This window comes from Humulus lupulus, chromosome 4 (genome assembly GCF_963169125.1).
Source record: "Humulus lupulus chromosome 4, drHumLupu1.1, whole genome shotgun sequence".
Lineage (NCBI taxonomy): Eukaryota > Viridiplantae > Streptophyta > Magnoliopsida > Rosales > Cannabaceae > Humulus > Humulus lupulus.
The window spans coordinates 3,000,144-3,020,019 of NC_084796.1; the positions used below are offsets into that span (position 1 = coordinate 3,000,144).

The following is a 19,876-nucleotide window of genomic DNA, read 5'->3' on the forward strand; positions in this document are numbered from 1 at the left end:
ATGGCTGCAGCAAGAAATAATGTCTGCAATCATACTGATCGGATCCTTGAACTGCTGCGTTCTGAAGATGTTCGTGAGACTGCTGGCTCTTTCTGGGGTGCCGCTGAACGTGACGACCTCCTGCAGGGACTTGAGAAGGCCATTTCAGACATCGCGCCTCTGCTTCTTGATGTGGAGATCAAGGCTCGCCATAATGAAAGATGGCTGGAAAATGGATTCAGACTCTTTGATGCTGAGATCTTGCTAGAGAAGGTATCAAGCGAAGCTTTGAAGAAGCGTAGCAGTAGCAGTAGCAGTGGTGGTGGTGGTGCTACTGGAAATCATATGTATAAGACACCACTATGCACTTTCTTCTCAACTACCCGCTCCCCATCTGCTTCTACTGGAAAGCCAAGCTATGATCGGCTTGTTCGTTATACGGAACAGATCAAAGACTCAGTAAATAGATTGACTAATAAATTTGGTTTGGAAAATCGTAGTGAGAAAGAAATTAAATTTCCAAACGGAGTGGAGGAGACTTGGTCATTTATTGTGGGAGGAGGAGAAGGAGGTTTTCAGAGAAGGTGGGATATCATCGACGACGTGGATACAAAGGAAAATATCATCAATATGTTATTAACAAATGATGATGATGATGATGATGATGCTGCGGCGATTCTTCCGGTGTTGGGTACTGAGGAATCAGAAACAAGGTGGCTTGCAAGGGACGTTTTCAATGACGAGAGAGTACAGAGTCATTTCCACATACGTATTTGGGTACGCCTTTCTTCTGCTATGTCTCCCAATAATACCAATGCTACCCAACTTTTAAATGAAATATTAGTTGAACATCTACTTCCTCATCATCCAAACATACACCAATCTGATTTGGATGAGTTGCTACTTGTCTTATCTAGTAGTGCGCCTTTCCTTATTGTATTCGATGATGTCAACCCTCAAAATTTCCCATTTCTTAAAGCAATTTTGGGCAATTTTCGTGGTAAAGGTAGTAAGATAATTCTATCTACCTCTTACCCGGAGGTTGCAAGCATTGGTGGCAACATCAAACCATGTCATTGTCTACCTTCTCCTTGTCCTTTTCTAAGTGAAGATCGATTGTGGAGGCTATTTCAAAATGCAGCTTTTGGCGGAGTAACAAAACATGAGCACATAAGCTCGAGTTTTATAGATATCGGAAAGGAGATTGTAAACAAGTGTCATGGAATCTCTGATATTGTCATTCCGGCAATAGGAAGCATGCTATATTTTGATAATTCTGAAAAGGAATGGCGTGATTTTTGTTTTGATGAAATAGAGAAATCTTGTAAGCATAATTCAAGTGATTATGACAAGGCATTGTCATGCTTGAAGTTGTGCTATGATCATCTCCCTTCACGCCTGAAACATTGTTTTGCCTATTGTAGCTTATTTCCTAAAGATCACGAGATCGATGTGCAAACGATTATAAAATTGTGGATGGCACAATCCTTTGTCATTAAGGAAGAGCCAGGGAAATCTGCAGAGGATGTTGGCTATGAGTATGTTCTGAATTTACTTAGAAGATCTTTCTTTCAAGAACCTACAATAAATGTGACGGAGCGTGTGGTTAAATTCAAAATTCACCATTTGATGCACGATCTTGCAACTCTTGTAGCAGAGGGACGATGCTTCTCATTCACACCAAATGCTAATAAACCATCTTCTCCATTCCATGTGTCATTTGGTTCTAGTAACTTTTCAGAAGGTGATGTACTTGATTTTGCTGAAAGAAGCATGCGATCCGTTTTGTTGCAGAATCACTCACGGGAGAAGTCCGGAGTGAGACGGGGTAACAACACAAACATATTGTTTGATAAAATTATCAAAAAGTATGTTAATTTACGGTCGCTAGATATGTGTGGTTTCGGAATTAAGATAGTTCCAAATTCAATTGGCGACTTGGAGATTTTGAAGTATCTTGATCTCTCCGAGAATGGGGATATCATGCAATTGCCCAATTCCATTACCAAGCTTGTAAATTTGCAAACCTTGAGGCTCTCCTCATGTGTCAAACTTAGAGAACTGCCAAGAGGTATTCAAAAATTGGTCAGCCTTCGACATCTTGAGATTGATGGGTGCCTCAGCCTGACTAGTCTTCCTCAAGGATTTGGTCAGCTTACTAATCTTCAAACGTTATCGCATATTACACTGGGAGAGGAGTCGTCTACGCATAATGCCCAGTTAATTGAAGTGAAGAAATTGAGAAACTTGTGTGGGAAGTTTCAAATTAAAAATCTGAAGCATGAAAAATCTGTGGATACATATTTTAATGCAGTCCCAGGCGGAGTTAGATCTTTGTCGTTAGAATGGGATAGTCATGACGTGAAGACTGAACCAATGCCACTAGATGGTGATAAAGAGTTCTCTTTGCATCTGTTAGAATTGGCTATAAATGGATACAAGAGTGCTGTGCTATTTAATCCAAGCTTTCTAGTTAAACTTGGCAATTTGGTGAAACTCTCGCTTAGGAGATGCGCATTTTGCCAATATCTGTCGTCACTGGATGAATTAATTCATCTCAAGGTTTTGGTGATAGACGAGATGATCAACTTGGAATACATTTCAGAAAATGATGCTTCACCGTCAACAACCACACAATTCTTTCCACAACTACAAGAACTCTGGCTCACGGAACTACCTCAGTTAAAGGGATGGTGGAAAAATGGAGACAATAATAATGGTGGGCTGGCTACATTTCCTTGTCTTTCAAAATTGGTCATTGAAGACTGCCCAAATTTGGATTCCATGCCACTGTTCCCGACTCTAGAAGAAGGTCTTATTGTGGATGCAACTCACTTGAAGCCATTCAGTCTCACCATGTCCCACTCCAACCAATCATCATCATCGTTTGCTCCTCTCTCCAAATTGAAGAATATGTGTATTGTTGGCATGAAAGAGCTTGTTGACTCCGAAGCTCGTCAGATTAAGTGGGGTACATTGGAAAGCTTGCAATTTCTGAGATTAGATTATCTTCCACTCACCACTCTTCCTGTAGGGTTTGGAGTAATGATTACTTTGCAAGAGCTTAATGTATGGCGTTGTGCTATAACCAACATCGATGAGGTTGAAGCTCTCAAACTTCTTGAGAAACTTGTGATTCGAGTGTGCCCCCAATTGAAGTCGCTACCACAAGGAATTGGTCGACTTGAGAATCTAACAACATTGGAGATTGATGACTGTCCCACCTTATTAAAGAGATGCGAGAAGGAAATAGGTGCAGATTGGGAAAAGATTGCTCACATTCCGAAAATCCGCTTGGGTCAGATTGAAGGGAGGTGATTCTTCCTTCCTTAATTCCCATTCAGGTACGTCTCCTTTCTATATACATAATATTATTACTCTACATAATATTTATAGTTTTTATTGTTTTACACAACTGACTTTTTTTTTTTGCGTGTGCTTTATTGCAGAAGCTAGGATTTTTTTTTTCTTTTTTCTCTTTTTAAAGTAGAAGAATTCATTTGAAAGAGTTGGAATAGTAGAGGTAATTATAAAATGGATCTTGTATTCATTATTAATTCTATTTCCTTTTTTAAAAAAAAGTTGATTATGTGATAATATATATTTTGTTGTTTCTTTGACATATATGCAGATTAGGAGTACATTTGATAATCAATATTGCTGGCTAGCTGCTTAAAATTCCTACCTTATTTTTACAGGTATTCTTGCTTCTTTGTTAGATATATATATATATATATATATATATATATTTTGACATCATTGCATCAAAGAAAATGTATAACCAATCTCAACTAAAAAAAATTGATCTAATTGATTCATTGAAATTCATTACTGGGATATTTTTGGGTTAACTTTCAATGCCTTTTTATGTTTTCAGACATAATTAGTTGGAGCTAGATATGATTCGAAACACACTGCTTTAGAGGAAATTAGCATAGCTATTGACCTGCCACCACTAATTATCATTTCCTGGGTCATCATCATCTCTAGAAGTAAGTGGATAGATATGCCCAATACATAAGTTGTTCTTCAATGGATCTATGTGCAAATATATTTGCACTTTGTTAATTATGATGAGTTATATATAGATATTTAATCTAAAACTCACTATCTCAGAGTGTGGTGTCCAATCCCAATAAGTGATTCTGATCTTTGAGTTTTGATTAATTAGTCCATTCATGATATAAGACAGGTTCTGGGATGAAATACATAAAGAGCAAGTTTTTTTCATTGTATCTATATTATACCTTTTACTTACTGACTTTTATAGTCTTGATTTTATATATTTCCCATATTCTTTTACTTATAAGTTTCATTTCAAACCACAGACTAAGACATGAAATTGTATACATTGAAATGCATTTTCGATGCTCTTTTTTTATTTGTAGTTTTCCTTTGTTCTTTTTCATGCTTTGGCTCGTAATAATTTGTGGATCATTTTTGGTTTTCCAATTATTTTTCTTAATAACATCTCAAATGCATACTTTTAGGGATCGAGTTGTGTATTGCCTTGCCTCATTACTATCATCTTTGATGGTTTTTCTATTTGGCCTGTCTAATACAGATTAGGATTACAAAAACAAAATATATTACAGATTAGGAGAAAAAGAAAAGTGTTTGCAATATTGTTTTGTTTTTTTTTATCATCTCACTACTTTCGATTGATTTTAAAATTGCAGAAGAAAACAAATTACAAGATATGATGATACTTGAGATATTATTATTTCATGATATTGTATATATGCAAAATCAAAAGTAAAAGAGGTGATTGCTTTACAAATTTCACTTTTTTATAGTATTAATTTTTTATATAAATATATATATATATTTCTCATGTTACTTACAAGTTCCATTTTAAACCAGATTAATAAGGCTTGTAAAGCTGTACCTTTTGGAGATTTGATTAAAAAAGCAGAGCAATTTCAGAACACCAAGCTTTGTTATAAGATGGAAATGACTTAATTACCTGTTTGAAGAGGTATATCTTTTATTTTGATTCTGGGTAAAGAGAAATACTAATATTCATATTTGATTATATATATATACTTGTTATTGAGTTTGATATATGTTGCATAACAAATTGAAAGAATAATTTCTCTCAAGTACTATATCTTATCTCACATAAAAGTTGTAATTGTGCAAAATTATGCCTGGAAATAAGCTACAACAAAAATCACTTATTCATATATATATATATATATTTATTTATATGGGGTCGGCTCATGTCCCGTCCAAATAAAATAGGGTATAGTACCATTTTTTTTCTCACAACCATTAGATTGGGGTTTATAAATGCATTAGTGGCTATCTTTAAATTTCAAAGTTTAATAGAGTGTTGGTGTAACTGGCACTAGTGTCATAGGGGTAGTCTTATTTTCAATCGGTTACATCAGTTCATTTCGCTCTTTATCAAAGCTACTACTCACTTCTCCTCTTCATCTCATCTCCTTGTGAAAGGGCACGCCATTAGCCAAGCACGAAGAGTAGAAGCTCTCGTTCTCACAAAGGAAAGGATCCGAAGTTCTCATTCTCACAAAGGAAGGCAACGGTTCGAAGCTCTCATCAGAAACTGCCCTCATTCTCATCAGAGGTGAAATCCTTTCTTCTTCTTCTCTTAAACCATTTCAGAGCTTTCCATTTCTGGTTTTTTGTATGGCAATTTTTTTTTTCTTCTTAAAACTGTGATTTTCATTTACAGAGTTGACCTTGTTTTCGTAAACCATTGCTTGTGTTGCAGCTGGTTTAGTAGTGTTTTCCACTCCAAAAGCTTCGATGAAGCTCCATTTTCATCTCGGTTAAGGTTTCTTTTTTACCCTCTTCTTTTAATTTATTTTTGTGTGGTTTGGTTTGATTGTTGTTATATAGTTTTGGGTATATTTTTTCCTTACAAATAATCTTGCATGCAATGTAGTGTGTATACTAAAATAGATTTTCTATCTTGTATTTTCCCTTCAAAGATTGTCAATCTTTCAGCTTGGGAAATAGGGAATATGCCTATGAATCAATGAATATTATACAATGTAATCTGAAAATTATGTTTTTTTCTTCTTTTGTTATGCATTATATTTATATACGCCACTCATTATATTTTTCTTAAGTTGTGATGAAGCTTGATCTTAGTTTGTATTTGTGGAATTTGAGTTTCACATTTAAGGCTTCGATGAGGAGTACATTTTCACTTTAACAATTCTTCAAATATATGATCATTCTCTTAATATATAATTTAAAAATTCATAGTGCTACACTTAATGACTTAAGGTTTTAGTACCTGTGGATTGAACAAATTTCAAGACTATATAAAATCAATATGTTGGAGACCCTAGTTTTTGATTGATAATATTTGAAACTTTTTTTTTTTCTGTGCATGATATCCCTTCGCAAATTTAACATCTTTCAATATTTTTCAATTAATGTGAATATACTTCCCCGTGTTTTTAATTTTCATGTTGATGATTATTGGCTAAAATTTTTCTGATTATTGAAACATTCGGTTCTAAGTGATATGTCTCCTTTACATGCAGGTTTGATCTTCTAGATATTTGCATCAATGGAACAAAAGAGAAGCTAAACTCAACTGTTATAAGCCAGGTAATGCAATAGTCATTCGAATTACTCATTTGAGTTTGTACCATAGAAATATTTTATTCCCACTTCAAGATGTAGGATGGTTAAGTGAGTGTATGAGGAGAAATGGACATTTGTGTATGGCCTTTTCTGTATTTGATAACAATTTTTCTGTATGGCTTTCCCTATCTTTTGAATGATAATATTTGAAATTGTTTTCCCGTTTGCATGATATCCCTTGAAAAGTTTAACATCTTTCAATATTTTTCAATTAATGTGAATATACTTCCTGGTGTTTTTAATTTTCACGTTGATGATAATTGGCTAATTTTTTTTTATCAGTTTCCATTTGCAGGTTAAGTGCTGATAGATCACACGACAGACAAAAGCTCTTCAAGCTGCAGGGACCATCCATACTGATTTGTGAGAGGTTTCATCTGTGCTGAGGTTCTTGCTCAAACCTTGAAGTTCTTGATTTTTGTCAATGAGTTTTATTGACTATTAATATTATTAGCTACAACTCTTATTTCAGTGCAGTCTCAACTAGAAATGTAAACAAATTTATCAACACTAATCATTTGATTATAGCAATTGGTAGAGTTCAATTATCTAAAGAGTTTATAATAAGTACTAACCAACTATTTATTGATTTGTTTGATCAGAATGCAAAATGACCAGAAGTTAAAAAAGAAAGATTGAAACTAGCGAAAGTTTGAGCGAGGAAACACAATCCGACTCTTTTACTGAATCATACAGTCAAAAATCATCTCCCAGTGTTAAGAAGTGTTATGCATTCCCAGATTTCCTGTGAGTATATTTTAAATCACAAAGATTGCATCACACATTCTTGATAGCCACCTGTTGCCCTTTTAAATAAGTTGGTTGTTTTGTAGGAGTAAATATTATGACGAATATAAACGGTTGCATCCTGAACTTAGAGTTGATGAAGTAAACTTAAGTAGCGTTCCATTGAAAGATATATTTGTGCTCTACGTGTTTAATCTAATTAAAATAAAAACTGACTTGGGCATTTTTATGTTTTTTTTTTCACAGATTTGTACTAAGTTGGGAGGAATATTGGATTTGGTGCAATGTTGGATTTGAAGATGGACTGTGTGAAGAGCAAGTTAGCTATGTGGTTCATTGATTAGATTGACGATGGCAGGAGGGTACTTACTGTGGGTACCATGATTTGATTTTCAACATGCATAAGAAAGCCACTACCATCGATGACTTGGAGAAAGTAATTGATCGAAGCAAGACAGCAGATGAGCTCTTTCTCATGTGTTACATATTGTTCGTAATTGCGGTCGTTCTTTGTCCAACGTCGGGAAATCATGTTAAGAAAGCAAACCTATCCATTGTATGCAATTTGGAGTCTATTAAGAATTTTAATTAGGCAACACACACCCTCAACTTTCTCTGTGAGCAAATTCAACGTTTGAAGCGGGGAGAGATTCATTACATGCCCGGTTGTTTGCTCTTCCTACAGGCAAGTGACTTAAGTCCAATGCATTCAAATGGTGATTTAGAGCCTAAATTGATCCTTTTGAATGCTAATTTACATTCTTTTGTGGCTGCAGTAAATGTTCATAGATAGAGCTTTGTGGCCTCGTGGGCAGATAGATAGGAGTATCCCCTGATTGCACTTTGGGATAAGACCACTATGAGGAAATTTGCGCTTTTCATCGACCGTAAAGGAGGTTATAAGACTACTGAGGTGAGTGTCCAAAGGCAGTCATATATATAAATATATATATTTATTTATATTTTTGAACTGTGGAGCTACAATTTCGAATTGACCTTTTCATTCTTTAACATCTAGACCCTCTTTTCTTTTCATTAGCATATTAAGATTGCATTTGCACAACTCAAATGCCAAAATTGTTGTTTTCTTCTTTCTGATTCTAAAGCCAAGAACAAGTCATTTTTTAAGTTTCATGTTTGTCATTACATGAATCAAATAACAAGTCATTTATGTTAACCTGTATTAGAGAAAAATATACATTACAATCTCATATTCTTAATTCTTTTTAATCAGAATCTCATTTTCTGTATTCCTTGACTTTGAGCATTATTTTTTACTGCTTCATTGTCATAGTCTAACTATTGGGTTATTGTCATGTGTAGATGTTACCTTTACCACCACCCAATACCAAGAAAGCTCCCATTGTTATGCCCTCTAAAGGTGTTCGAGAAGCTCCCACTGCTATGCATTCTAAAAGAGTTCGAGAAGCTCCCACTGTTATGCCTTCCAAAGGAGTTCGAGAAGCACCTAGGGCCCCCAGTGTCCTTAGTCACCCCAGCAGGCCCATAATTAATGATAATAATGTCATTCAGAGTAAGATTTTGGACCGTATGGACCGGATGGAGCAACGAATGGGTAAGGTATCAAGTATCGTGGAAGTACTACCAAGACAAGTTCATGATGTAATTGACAAAGAGATGAGGACTATCAAGAGGGTCATAATCAATGATCTTTGGAGGGTTGAAGCTTCAAAGCGTACAATGGACCCCTTTTTTACTAGAGTTGACACTCCTCAACCTACCCAGCCAGCGAGTGACTCCAAAAAATCCCCGGTGGCAGGAAACCAAGACCAAAATGAACAAGAAATGGATGATGATGTTGTCGTTGCAGATAGGTCTTTGATCCTGTGGAAGACATTGTTATCTGCCAAAATTGAGAAGGAGGGATAAGGGATTCAAAATGAACAATCTGAACCTGTGGAACCCAAGGCTTGCACCCTACTTCTGGAAGAGAAGGCCTGGAAGAAATATCATTCCAGCAAAGGGAGGGTGGTGTGTGCATTTGACCTAAAAAGTGAGGTTGATGAGGAGATTTTTACAATGGTCCAATATATTTTAACTAATAGTCTTCAGAAAAAGTAAGCAACAACTGCCATCATTAAATTATTATTTAATTAAATGAAAATCGATTTTGCTATTATACTAACTTAATCTAGCTTATTCTATTGTGCAGGGAAATCTTATTCTCCAGCAGCATAACAAAACTGTCGAGATCACAACTGAGCCTGTTCAGACTTAATACAGAAATTGATGGGAATGTAAGTCCACCCAATGTTGTTTATTATTCTATTTCTATATTGTATTTATTGATCATGTTAGACATAAAAACAAAAGCTTTGCCATTATAAATATATTTCATAATAATTTATGATTAAACATTCATAACATATATTTTTTTTTGTTACATTTTATTCATCAAATTACATAAAAGTGTTTCTTCTTATGGAATGACTAACGAAATGATTTTTTTTGGATAAATGATATCATAGATTATTACATGTTATGCCCAGTTGTTGACGAGCAAGGAGAGAATCAGTGACAGAACCTACGGGTTTTTGCCCACTATAGTTTCGGTTAGTGCAATTATGCCCTTTATAATTTTAATAATATATCAATAATCGTAAACATGATCCTAGTAGTATTTAGTGATGTTATAAATTTGTTGCAGCAACAACGGCTTCGAAAAATGTTGATAAAGAATGTTGCAAACTATGAACAATGGAGAGAACGTCACTTCTTCAGCGATCTCAAAGTTTGCGAGCATGTAAGTAATCTCACCTCTCCAATTGTCACATGAAGGGTTGTATCATGTCATTTTGAATTGTTCTAACGTATTGGTCTGATTTGGGATTCTTCTAACTTTAATATTTTACATTTTTAAAGATGATTGTTTCCATTCTAGCCAAGGATGGGTCAGCAGAACATTGGTTCTTGGCTGAAATTGACATGAAAGTTCGTCATTTTTACATTTGGGACTCTATGGTAAATCCTATATATAAACGACAAAGAACTATATTGACTAGGGAAATAGTGAGTGACAATTATGATCGGAAGAGTATAGCACATGTTATATTTGAAATTGATGTGAATTAATGCATCATTTTTCCTTGTTATGTAGCTAGCAAGCCTTGAGAGGGTTTTGGAAGTTGATTTGAACATTGCGTCTGGAGGTGAAGTGATTTTAAGTGAGTTCAGAGTTTCTCATAGAGAAAAATCCCTCAAACAAGACAATGGAACAGACTGCGGGATATATGTCATGAAGCATATGCAGCATTTGACCAAGAAAACAACAAGTCTTGTGGAGAAGGTAATCCTTAGTGTTTTGAACATCGTACATGTCCATGTTTAATGTTATATATGTAATCCTGAGCGCTTATAAATGGTGAACAGTTTGATTCTCATATTGCAAGGATAGAGTTGGCCCTCGAAATTGTTCTAAGCGAGTCAAACAAGATTTGGGAAGAAGTTAAGAGTAAAATACAAGCTTTCTATCATGAGTACACAAACTCTAACCCCAAGGGATCAAGAGAAGATACTCCAATCAAGCTCGCATTTGTGAGGAGTCCTACAAAATCCCCAAAGGACCAGAAGTACTCCACTAAGAAACAAAAGGCAAAACTTTTTCAGTTTGATTATTGTTTCTAATTATGTGGACTAGTGTACTGATAGGAACTTGAGCAGTTTCATGAATTATTACCATATTATATTTTAATTAGGCTGGAAAGTTTTGATAACAGGCTGTGAATCACATGCCTAGAAAAATCCTGCCACCGTAGTACATTGGGGTGAACTATATGCATTTTGATGGACCTTTTGTAAGATTGTTCCAAGTGAACAAATATACATGGCAGACTATGTTTATAGTTTAATGGATGTGTGTCATTCTGCTTAATTATTATTGAATATGCAGTGTTTTTTGGGTAATCTCATTAGCCATTTCATATTTCCAAATATAAGTGCATTGTTTTTATTGATATATACTGTTTGGCAATCCATGTTGTATTTGAATTATGGGATTATAAATGATGGTTTAAATGGAGTTGACCTATCGATTCAGAAACTTTAGACTCAAGTATTTGAGCTGCATTTTCTTTTTAAAGGAATGGCAACCAAATTATGATTCTTTTACCCCACATCTTTTCAGTTAATATTTTTTTCTTTTAATATGAAGTTCTGAACCAGTGTTGTTGGCGTCTTACTTTGACAAGTTGATAACATTTGAACTAAAATATTAAATGGAGGTAGGTGATGTTTCATGCCTCAGGATGTTTATGTTACATTTCTTCTTCTAGTTAGTGAATTTATGGTGCTTTTATTTTGGCAATGGGATACTAGTGAATCCCATGATCCGTAGGGAAAAAGACTGGGTAAAAGTTGTGCAATCCCATATCGCCTGGAGAAGGTCAAGTGTGATGATTCTAAGACTATGTAGTTATGAGACTACACAGTTGAAGATGGCTTAAATGGATTGATGCATAATTATATATATCCCTAAAAAAAAATTTAGCCTATATTATTAGAAATTGTTCATTTGTTAGAACTATATCTTAATTTTTTTTAAGGAGTTTTTTTTATCTATATTTTCATAAAATGGTCTATTTTGATCGAAATATATATATGTGTAGATTCATACAAAATTGCTCACCTTCTAGAAAGACATCTTTCCAATATCTGGGATCCTTCTTGGGCATAGCATTGGGCGGGTTATAAGAATTTTAAATCGGTTTATGTCATAATAGGTTTGGGTTAACTAATTTATATTCTGCCCAAATAAGGAAAAAAAAATTTAACCCGCCCAAACCGTTATAATTTTTTTTTACAATATGTTGTTAGTGTAATTGTTATATATCAAGCTTCAAATTTTCAAAACTTTTTGTAGCTTTTAAAATATTAATTGAATCAACATTAAAGTGTTAAACAAACATTTATTCTTTAAAAAAATATTAAAGCTTAAAGTCCAAGAAAATATTAAAAAAAAAGATTTTAAAAAAATAAAAGTTTAATTATGCGGGTTGGACCTATTTTTCAACCCGCACAATTAACAGATTGAGAGGGTTAAATTTAACTTAGGTTTTTCGGGTTGCATTTTTTTTCTTCGATTTTTTCGGGTTGGTTTGGCCGGTTTATTTGGGTTGAGCGGGCCACAAAATGTTTTGCACAGCCCTAGATCCTTTTATGCTTCTCTAAAACTTGTTCAAGAAAGTAGTGAATCAAACATCTCTCTCTTTTCTTCTTTTTCTTTAGTATTATAATTTTCGCTTTATTCTCTATATTCTACATTATTATTGTTATTCTTTTCTTGTGTGTATTGCAAACTCATTTGTATTTATCATATTGCTTTACTGAAATGCTTGTTACATTACATCATCACATAAAGAAAAATATTAGGAAAAAGTAAAAGTGTTTGCATGATGTTGCTTTACCAAGACTTTAGTAGTATTGATTTCATATATTTCTTTCATTTCCAACCAAAGCTAATCATAGTTATATGACTTGATTAATTACATTGTAAATAAACTCAAAGCTAATCATATCTCAAAAATTATACTTATAGTGAGTGACGTGGCAGCAAGAGATAAGGTGTTGACCAATCATCTGGTTGTGTGGTGGAAGGCAATTACTAAGAATAAATATACTTACAAGTTAGCTAGATATTAGAAATAATCATGTGTAAAATAATAGAATATCGTTATATAAGGATGCAGCTTTGACACAAACTAATTTTAATTACATTTCAATAATTTTTTAATTTAATAGTGGTACATAGAATAAGTACACAATTTGATGTAATTAATGTTACAACTTAATCTTATGCCAAACATTAGGTATCATGTTTGTAAAGTAATTACTCTTGATATCTAATTTTACATAAATGTACTTTTTTTACGATGAATAAGTTGATAAAAACCAAAAGTACAACTAGTATCAACTTGATATCTCACTCAAATAATAGACAATGACTAAGTTGATAGATCACAAGCTTTGATCACTGTATAAAAGTCTTTCAATCAAACAAAGTGTAATACATAAGATAAGATTAAGATTAAATAGTACAATAAAACAACACACAATTAAGAATAAATTAAATAGTACACACATTAATGACAACTCTCCTTTATTGCTTACAAAACATATATATATCTCTTCTCTTTCATTTCAAATATCAAACACTTTATTCTTAGCTGCTCTTGGAGTATCTGTTGGTATTTGTTGCATGATCATCACTTCACTGTCGCCATTTTTGTTCCAGATTCTTCCTCGGAGAATTGTGTCCCCAAACCCAAATGATTCATTAGTAACCAAGTGAAAGTCAATAGTTCACCACCCTTACTTGGTTGTTGAGCATGTACAATTGGTTGACAATTAGTGGCTGCATACGACATAAACTCCATCCACATCGAAATCATTACCTTCCATTTGTTGTTATTCAATGTTTGGAGTTGTTTAGCAAGTATACATGCATCAAAGAACAAAGACTTGCTTTTCACTCCTTTCACAGCAGTTGGTCTGAATTTTGTTTTCACATTGTTCATCTTCTCGATCGCTTTCTCATGGTCTGATATAGTGTACTTCTTGAAAAACCTCTTGGCTTCAGCGCAAGTATCTCGGAACACAAGGTGCCAATTTCCCAAAACTGGTGCCAACATTGCAGGCTGCATGACCAACAAATAAAACATATACTCTGAAATGATTTTGCAATTTTTTATTTCATCACTGCTAGATGCTTTTCCATCATCAACAAAACAAATCTCAGTAGCTATATGCCATAGAAGAAGGCTTTCTGTATATTGAAACTCACTGATGCTCCATTTTAGTTTAATGTAAATACTAAAATCACTACTACTACTAGTTGTACTAGTAGTAGAAGTAGTAGTGGTACTGACGTACATGAGAGCTGCATCACCTCTTTGTTGACATGCCTCCATTGCCTCTTTCAAACTACTTGCCTGTCTAGATTTTCTTGTCAAATCATTGAAAATAATCTCCTTTAGATCATTATCAACATTTTTAAAAGTTGAAAAATACATGACCCTTATCTTGTCAAGAAAATCTGAAGCACGAATATAGCCTGCAATAATGTAAAACCATGAAAGTCGACATTCTGTAAGACAATAATCAATCATATTATATTGGAGCACAGAACTCGACCATCTGGGTCTTTTTAAAACACATGCAGGAATATATTTACTCCAATTTTTCTTCTGAACATCAAGGGAGACAAATGTCCACTGAGAGAAAACAAGCATGATGATAGAGATGGCATCAAGGAAAATGGCTCCAATAAGCAAGGCATAAGTAAGAGCTACTTCAATCCTACCAAATCCTTCCTTGTCAACCAAAAAGAAAAATATGCACGAACCCAACAGTGAAGAAAATGAAAAAGCACGAAGGAAGTAACCAACTTTTTGACGGACTACAACCACCTTGGTGTGGAGAACATGAAACATGAAGCTAAGCTCATACTCGATTATTCTAAAAGCATATTTTGCATTAACATCATCTCTCATAAACAAACTCTTGCTCAATTCTCGATCTTTGGATGTCAAATAAAAGCCAACAATGAGACCTTTGAACTTTTCAAACAACTTATGTGCGACCTTCAATAGTGTTATCTCTTCAGAAATGACCGAACTACCATCAATCTTTCTAACATCATAATCAAAATCATTATCATATGATATACTACTCCCCATTGACGACATCATCTCTTCCTCTGTTGAAAATTGAAGCAAGTTCGAAGAGTAGATGGTCGAAGCTTCTTCATAGTCTGGCCCAGGGTCTGCTATTGGCAATGTTGTGCTTCCAAAATGGTCTAAGCTTGCAAAATAAAATGCCATTGTCCTCTCCAAGTACTTGATGACTCCCACCATGAACACAATAAGTGTAGGAAGCCATAACTTGTTTTTGGGAAGCGTTAAATAAAAACAATAAATAGCAGACAAACCTTGTAATATAAGTCCAAAAAAGTGCCTAAGCCAAAACTGATTATCCTCAAGAGCAAAAGATGTTATGGTATCTGGACCACCAAGATGCAACAAAAGAAAAGAAGCCCAAAATGCGAAAAGGTCCTTATCATACATTTCATGGGACTTGGATTCACAAGTTTCATCCTCACCTTGGCTTTGGGTAATTAACCCAATGGCAATAGCAGCAACCCAGTCAGCTAGCAAGTAGGCCAACCAAATTGTAGTGATGAACCATATGCGTCTATTACGATCTCTGAACGTTGCAAACAATATTAAAATTGCTTGTAAGAAGAGGCTCAGCATAATACAACATCGAAGATTCCACAAGTCCCATAAGTTCTTCAATTGACCAGGGATGTCATATAGTAGTCTACTCATGTCTATGAGAAAACAAAAAATCAAGTATGAACTCATGTTAGTGCATCCAGACTACTTTATATATATATATAATTAGGGCCTTCTTATTATGTATTTTTAATATTATTTCAAATATAACTATTCATATAAAATGAAAACTAAAATAAAAAACAAGAATCTGTCATTAGAAGTTGTACAAGTCTCAGCTCAAAATATCCCTAAATATTCAAAATTAAAGGGCTTCTAGCGATAAAATTTATGTTGTATAACAATTACATATTGTGCTTTGTCACTATAAAACACCTTCTAGCGATTGACTACTACCAACGACATTGTCATACCTGAAGCTTCTAACAACAAAAAATAGGGTTGTAGCACCACTAATTCTTCTAGTGTCACTACAAGAAATCGGAATTTTCCTAGCGCGTTTCACTGTTTTGCCGGGAAAAGTCCACTTTTGGCGGCAATTTTAATGAAACTCGTTGGGGAAAGTGTAATTTTTTTTCGGCGGTTTAGTTCGCCGGTGAAAGTAACTGTTACTGATGATGTTCACCAAACACGTCGGCCAAGAAGGATCAAATTTTGAGTGGGATTTTGGATAGCCTTTTGGCAGCGAGAATGTGTATATCGCCGAGAAAGGACCCTGAATTTCGCCAGGAAATGTCTTAATCTCGCCGGGAAAAGTATTGGATTGCGTCGGCAAAAGTTTTTCAGTTTGGAATTATCAATTTTTTTTTTAACTCTTATAGAATTTTTTTTAAGTTTAACTTGCATTGTTCTATATGTTTTGAGTTTGGAAAACATAATCAACGGTTTGATTTCTTCCGGATTGTTTCGAAGTTAACATATAAACTTACTAATTGTGTTTTCTTAACAATTTGAAGTTAAACCAATTTGATCGGTGTTGTTATGACCATGATATCATAGTTTGTGGTAACATTTGATAATTAAATTTCTTTTTACAACTAATCAATGGTTTGATTGTACATATAGTATTTTAAGATACATATTCTCTAACATTAATAATTGTTCTTATTAACTATTAATGCTTAAAGTGTTATGATATGTGTGTAACGTTGTTAATCAAACTTCGAACTAGTAATTTCTTGCAACGTTAGCTAATTATTAGTTTATTAAAACGCAATAAATGGTTTGATTGAGTCATGAGTGTTTAAATATCAACAATCGAAGTAAGTAACACTGTTTTTATTGAATGTTAAACGTTAAAGTGTTCTAATTTCTAATATTTGATATCGATCTCACGATAATTTTTTGATCAACTCTGACCAAAAGAATTGATGAGTCTTTTCGAACATAATCAACCATATGACTATCTATCGAATATTTGAAGTGACAAATATCGACAATACATTGTTATGGTTGATGGGACTTTTGCCGGCAGGAATACTTTCTTTGCGATATAATGCACCGTCAAAAGTTTCATCTACCTCAATTAACATGTGGGACCTTTGCCGGAGAAATAGGGGAACCTTGCCGGCAAAGTTCCCACGTGTTAAAGTGTTGGGTGACTTTTTTCAGTGAGCCATTATGTGTCCGTAAAAGGGCATTAAAGCGCCGGTAAAAGTGACAACTAAATAAACACATGACATTTTGGCTTAGGGTTTTGCTAGCAACTTTTGCTGATGAGCTTGGTACTTTTGCCGGTGAGCCTAAACCCGCCAACAAAAGTGATTTCGATATCAGACATTCGGGTCTGCCTCTTCCCCCATTTTCTTCTTCTTCTTCTTCTTCTTCTTCTTCTTCACCTTTCTCTACATTTTCAGTTCACCTCCCCCCGAGCCGCCGATCTCCCCTCCCAACCCCCACAACCCACTGCCTCCACCTGAGTCCCCACGACCCACCGCCTCCATGCCCCACTGCCTCCACCTGAGCTCGCACCACCCCTCCCAGCCCTCACGGTCAAGATCCCCACACCCACCCGAGACCCCCCACCGCCCATCCCAACCCCCACAGCCAAGACCACCCACACCCATTTTCCTCTCTCTCTCTGTCCAAGCCACCACACCAACGCTAGTGTCATTTTCTGAGCTCCACCATCACCTCCTCTTGTAAAGGTAATTATTTAATTTTTGTATTTTTTTTGTTATTTTTTAATTCGAATTTAATTTTCTAATACAATTTTTGTATGTAGTAAATGAATTGCTCGTAGGTCCTCCACTACCGGTCTGAGCCCACCACTGCTGATGCTTTTAATTTGGAGATATCACAAAATTTTCATTTGTGAAAAGGTATGTTTTTTGTATGTTGTATGTGTTAGAAATTTTTGGCATGTTTGGATATTCTGTTAAAAATAATTTCTATGTTATTGTGAATGTTCTGAGATTTTCTGAGTGTATGCATGTTAAATTTTTGGAATGGTCAATATTAAGTCGTTATGTTGTCGAATTTTTGTGTGAAATTGAATTAAGTTTCTGTGTTAATTTTAAAGAAATTTATTTATATGGTAAAGTAATTAATTTTTAGAAATTACTTTATGATCTCTGTCCCAGTATTCCTATGATTTATGGGTGCAGATCACACCCATCAATGATAGGGATATCGACACAAAGATTATAAATTTTCTAGTATTAAATTATTAATTATAGATTAAATTAATTAATTATCAAAAATTAAATAATAATTAACTACTTATTTTATATTTGAATTAGTAATTATTAATTATTTATAAAATTTTAATTAAATGGCGGTGTAAATTAGTAATTTAAAATTACTAAGTAACTTGTAAGTGACCTAAATCCTTGAAATTAGTAATATTTTAGTAACTTAAGCAATTAAAAAAAATTAATTATAAATTAAGTGAAAATAAAAATTAAATTAGTATTATGAAATGGAGTGTGAATGTGGTTAGGACACATACATTTTGTTGATACTTTGGAAATTGTTTGTATAGAGGATGCCACCTGACTGAAGCTGGCTAAGTGTTCAGAATCGACTATCAGCTGAATATAAAAATGATGTCACTGAGTTTGTTGAAGCAACTGAGAAGACGACACTGACGAAGAGCCAAGTACCGCTCCAACTGGAACCTTTAATTTGTTTTATTTTGTTAAGTACTTTGATATGTTTTATGATATTTTCTTAATTATGTATTATTAGTTTGTCAATTATATTTAAAAAAAATTGTGTAGTTTTTTTTATATAATATTAATAAAATTAATTAATTACTAATAATAAATTTTAAATTGATTTTATAAATATATTAAAAAAAATTATCGGCACGTTTTTTGCGTTGGCAAAAGTAATTTTATTTTTTGAAAAGATAATTGAAAATGCTTTTCCCAGCGCGCTTTTTGCGTCAGTAAAAGTTAAATTTTTCCCGGCTAGACTTTTGCTGGTGGCTAAATAACCCTTGGTAAAAACCAAAGTTTGCCGGCAAAAGATTGTCCCATGATTTCGTGGGACAGTCTTTTGCCGGTGTGATATTTTTTGTCGGTGAATTATTTTCGCCTCCAAAAGATCTTCTGTCAGCGTAATGGGAAAGTGGCTGGCAAAAGATGGTGCACCAGCCACTATTCGCCGTTCTCTTTTGTCGACGCAAAAGCACGTCTACAAAAGTGTATAGGCTTTTGCCGGCGAAATACCCAATTTTTGCCGAAGGGAAAAACAATCGGCAAAAACCTCATTTCTCGTAGTGTGTTTATCTATTTTAATAAATAATTTGTTATGCATTGATCAATTTGACATACATTGAGACATCAAAATTGGATAAAGTTCTAATTCGACTTAAATGTAGTGATGGTAGACAACATGAGTTAACAATTACAACTTAATGTGTTCTACTCAAATTTGTGCCAAAGTTGAATCCAAGTTCATGCTATTGCGATAAAATTAGGGTCATTATATTTATATCTCAAAAATATATATAGGCACCTTATTATAAAGTCAAATTAAAATATTAATAAATAATTAACCTACCTTTAGAATATCTGATTGAATTGGCTCAAAGCGCCCTCCTCTCGATTTCCCCAATCTTACTAGATTGATCCAATCTCTCTACATAGTGAACAAATAAACACAGAAAATGTAGAAGTTAAATAAATTTGATTATAATAAATAGTAATATAATATATACTATAGATTATAGAAGAAAAGAGAATGAAAGCAAGCAATATCTATAATATATTGTACTAACCGAAACTTAGTGATCTGGGTATGAATAATTAAGTGAAGAGAATAGTCAA

General features: G+C 34.1%; 3 protein-coding genes and 1 long non-coding RNA gene across 6 annotated transcripts; 3 read left to right on the forward strand and 1 right to left on the reverse strand.

Moving 5' to 3' along the window:
• LOC133830578 (putative disease resistance protein RGA1) lies at positions 1–2,525 on the forward strand. Its single transcript, XM_062260586.1, has 2 exons — positions 1–2,427; positions 2,487–2,525. Exons 1-2 carry the CDS (start codon positions 1–3, stop codon positions 2,523–2,525), a joined length of 2,466 nt encoding a protein of 821 aa, XP_062116570.1.
• Positions 2,526–2,561: 36 nt separating this feature from the next.
• Positions 2,562–8,034, forward strand: LOC133829671 (uncharacterized). Its single transcript, XR_009891849.1, has 13 exons — positions 2,562–3,323; positions 3,429–3,502; positions 3,611–3,677; positions 3,857–3,971; positions 4,659–4,743; positions 4,843–4,957; positions 5,437–5,569; positions 5,678–5,779; positions 6,501–6,567; positions 6,899–6,990; positions 7,206–7,350; positions 7,437–7,491; positions 7,597–8,034. It is a non-coding gene; the product is annotated as an uncharacterized LOC133829671 (long non-coding RNA).
• A 92-nt stretch (positions 8,035–8,126) lies between these two features.
• Positions 8,127–11,274, forward strand: LOC133829670 (uncharacterized). Of its 3 annotated transcripts, none has more exons than XM_062259428.1 (7): positions 8,127–8,263; positions 8,674–9,428; positions 9,524–9,608; positions 9,840–9,923; positions 10,019–10,114; positions 10,469–10,657; positions 10,741–11,274. In XM_062259428.1, exons 2-7 carry the CDS (start codon positions 9,391–9,393, stop codon positions 10,993–10,995), a joined length of 747 nt encoding a protein of 248 aa, XP_062115412.1. In that variant the 5' UTR covers positions 8,127–8,263; positions 8,674–9,390; the 3' UTR covers positions 10,996–11,274. The 3 variants fall into 3 exon arrangements, with proteins under 3 accessions (XP_062115412.1, XP_062115413.1, XP_062115414.1); XM_062259429.1 differs by having other exon boundaries at positions 10,761–10,971; XM_062259430.1 differs by having other exon boundaries at positions 10,766–10,930.
• Positions 11,275–13,571: 2,297 nt separating this feature from the next.
• Positions 13,572–19,864, reverse strand: LOC133830585 (uncharacterized). Its single transcript, XM_062260593.1, has 3 exons — positions 19,828–19,864; positions 19,611–19,688; positions 13,572–15,697 (listed from the first exon to the last, which is right to left on the reverse strand). The coding sequence occupies exon 3, from the start codon at positions 15,693–15,695 to the stop codon at positions 13,572–13,574; it is 2,124 nt and encodes a 707-aa protein (XP_062116577.1). The 5' UTR covers positions 15,696–15,697; positions 19,611–19,688; positions 19,828–19,864.
• Between the last annotated feature and the right edge of the window lie 12 nt (positions 19,865–19,876).

Excerpts from the sequence above, each read along its gene's own strand:
- LOC133830585 (XM_062260593.1), bottom strand. The coding sequence starts at position 15,695 with ATGAGTAGACTACTATATGACATCCCTGGTCAATTGAAGAACTTATGG.
- LOC133829670 (XM_062259428.1), top strand. The coding sequence starts at position 9,391 with ATGGTCCAATATATTTTAACTAATAGTCTTCAGAAAAA. Across the intron at positions 9,429-9,523 it reads ACTAATAGTCTTCAGAAAAA|GGAAATCTTATTCTCCAGCA; the intron begins GTAAGCAACAAC and ends TCTATTGTGCAG. Across the intron at positions 10,658-10,740 it reads CAACAAGTCTTGTGGAGAAG|TTTGATTCTCATATTGCAAG; the intron begins GTAATCCTTAGT and ends AATGGTGAACAG.
- LOC133830578 (XM_062260586.1), top strand. The coding sequence starts at position 1 with ATGGCTGCAGCAAGAAATAATGTCTGCAATCATACTGATCGGATCCTT. Across the intron at positions 2,428-2,486 it reads TAAATGGATACAAGAGTGCT|GAGATGCGCATTTTGCCAAT; the intron begins GTGCTATTTAAT and ends ACTCTCGCTTAG.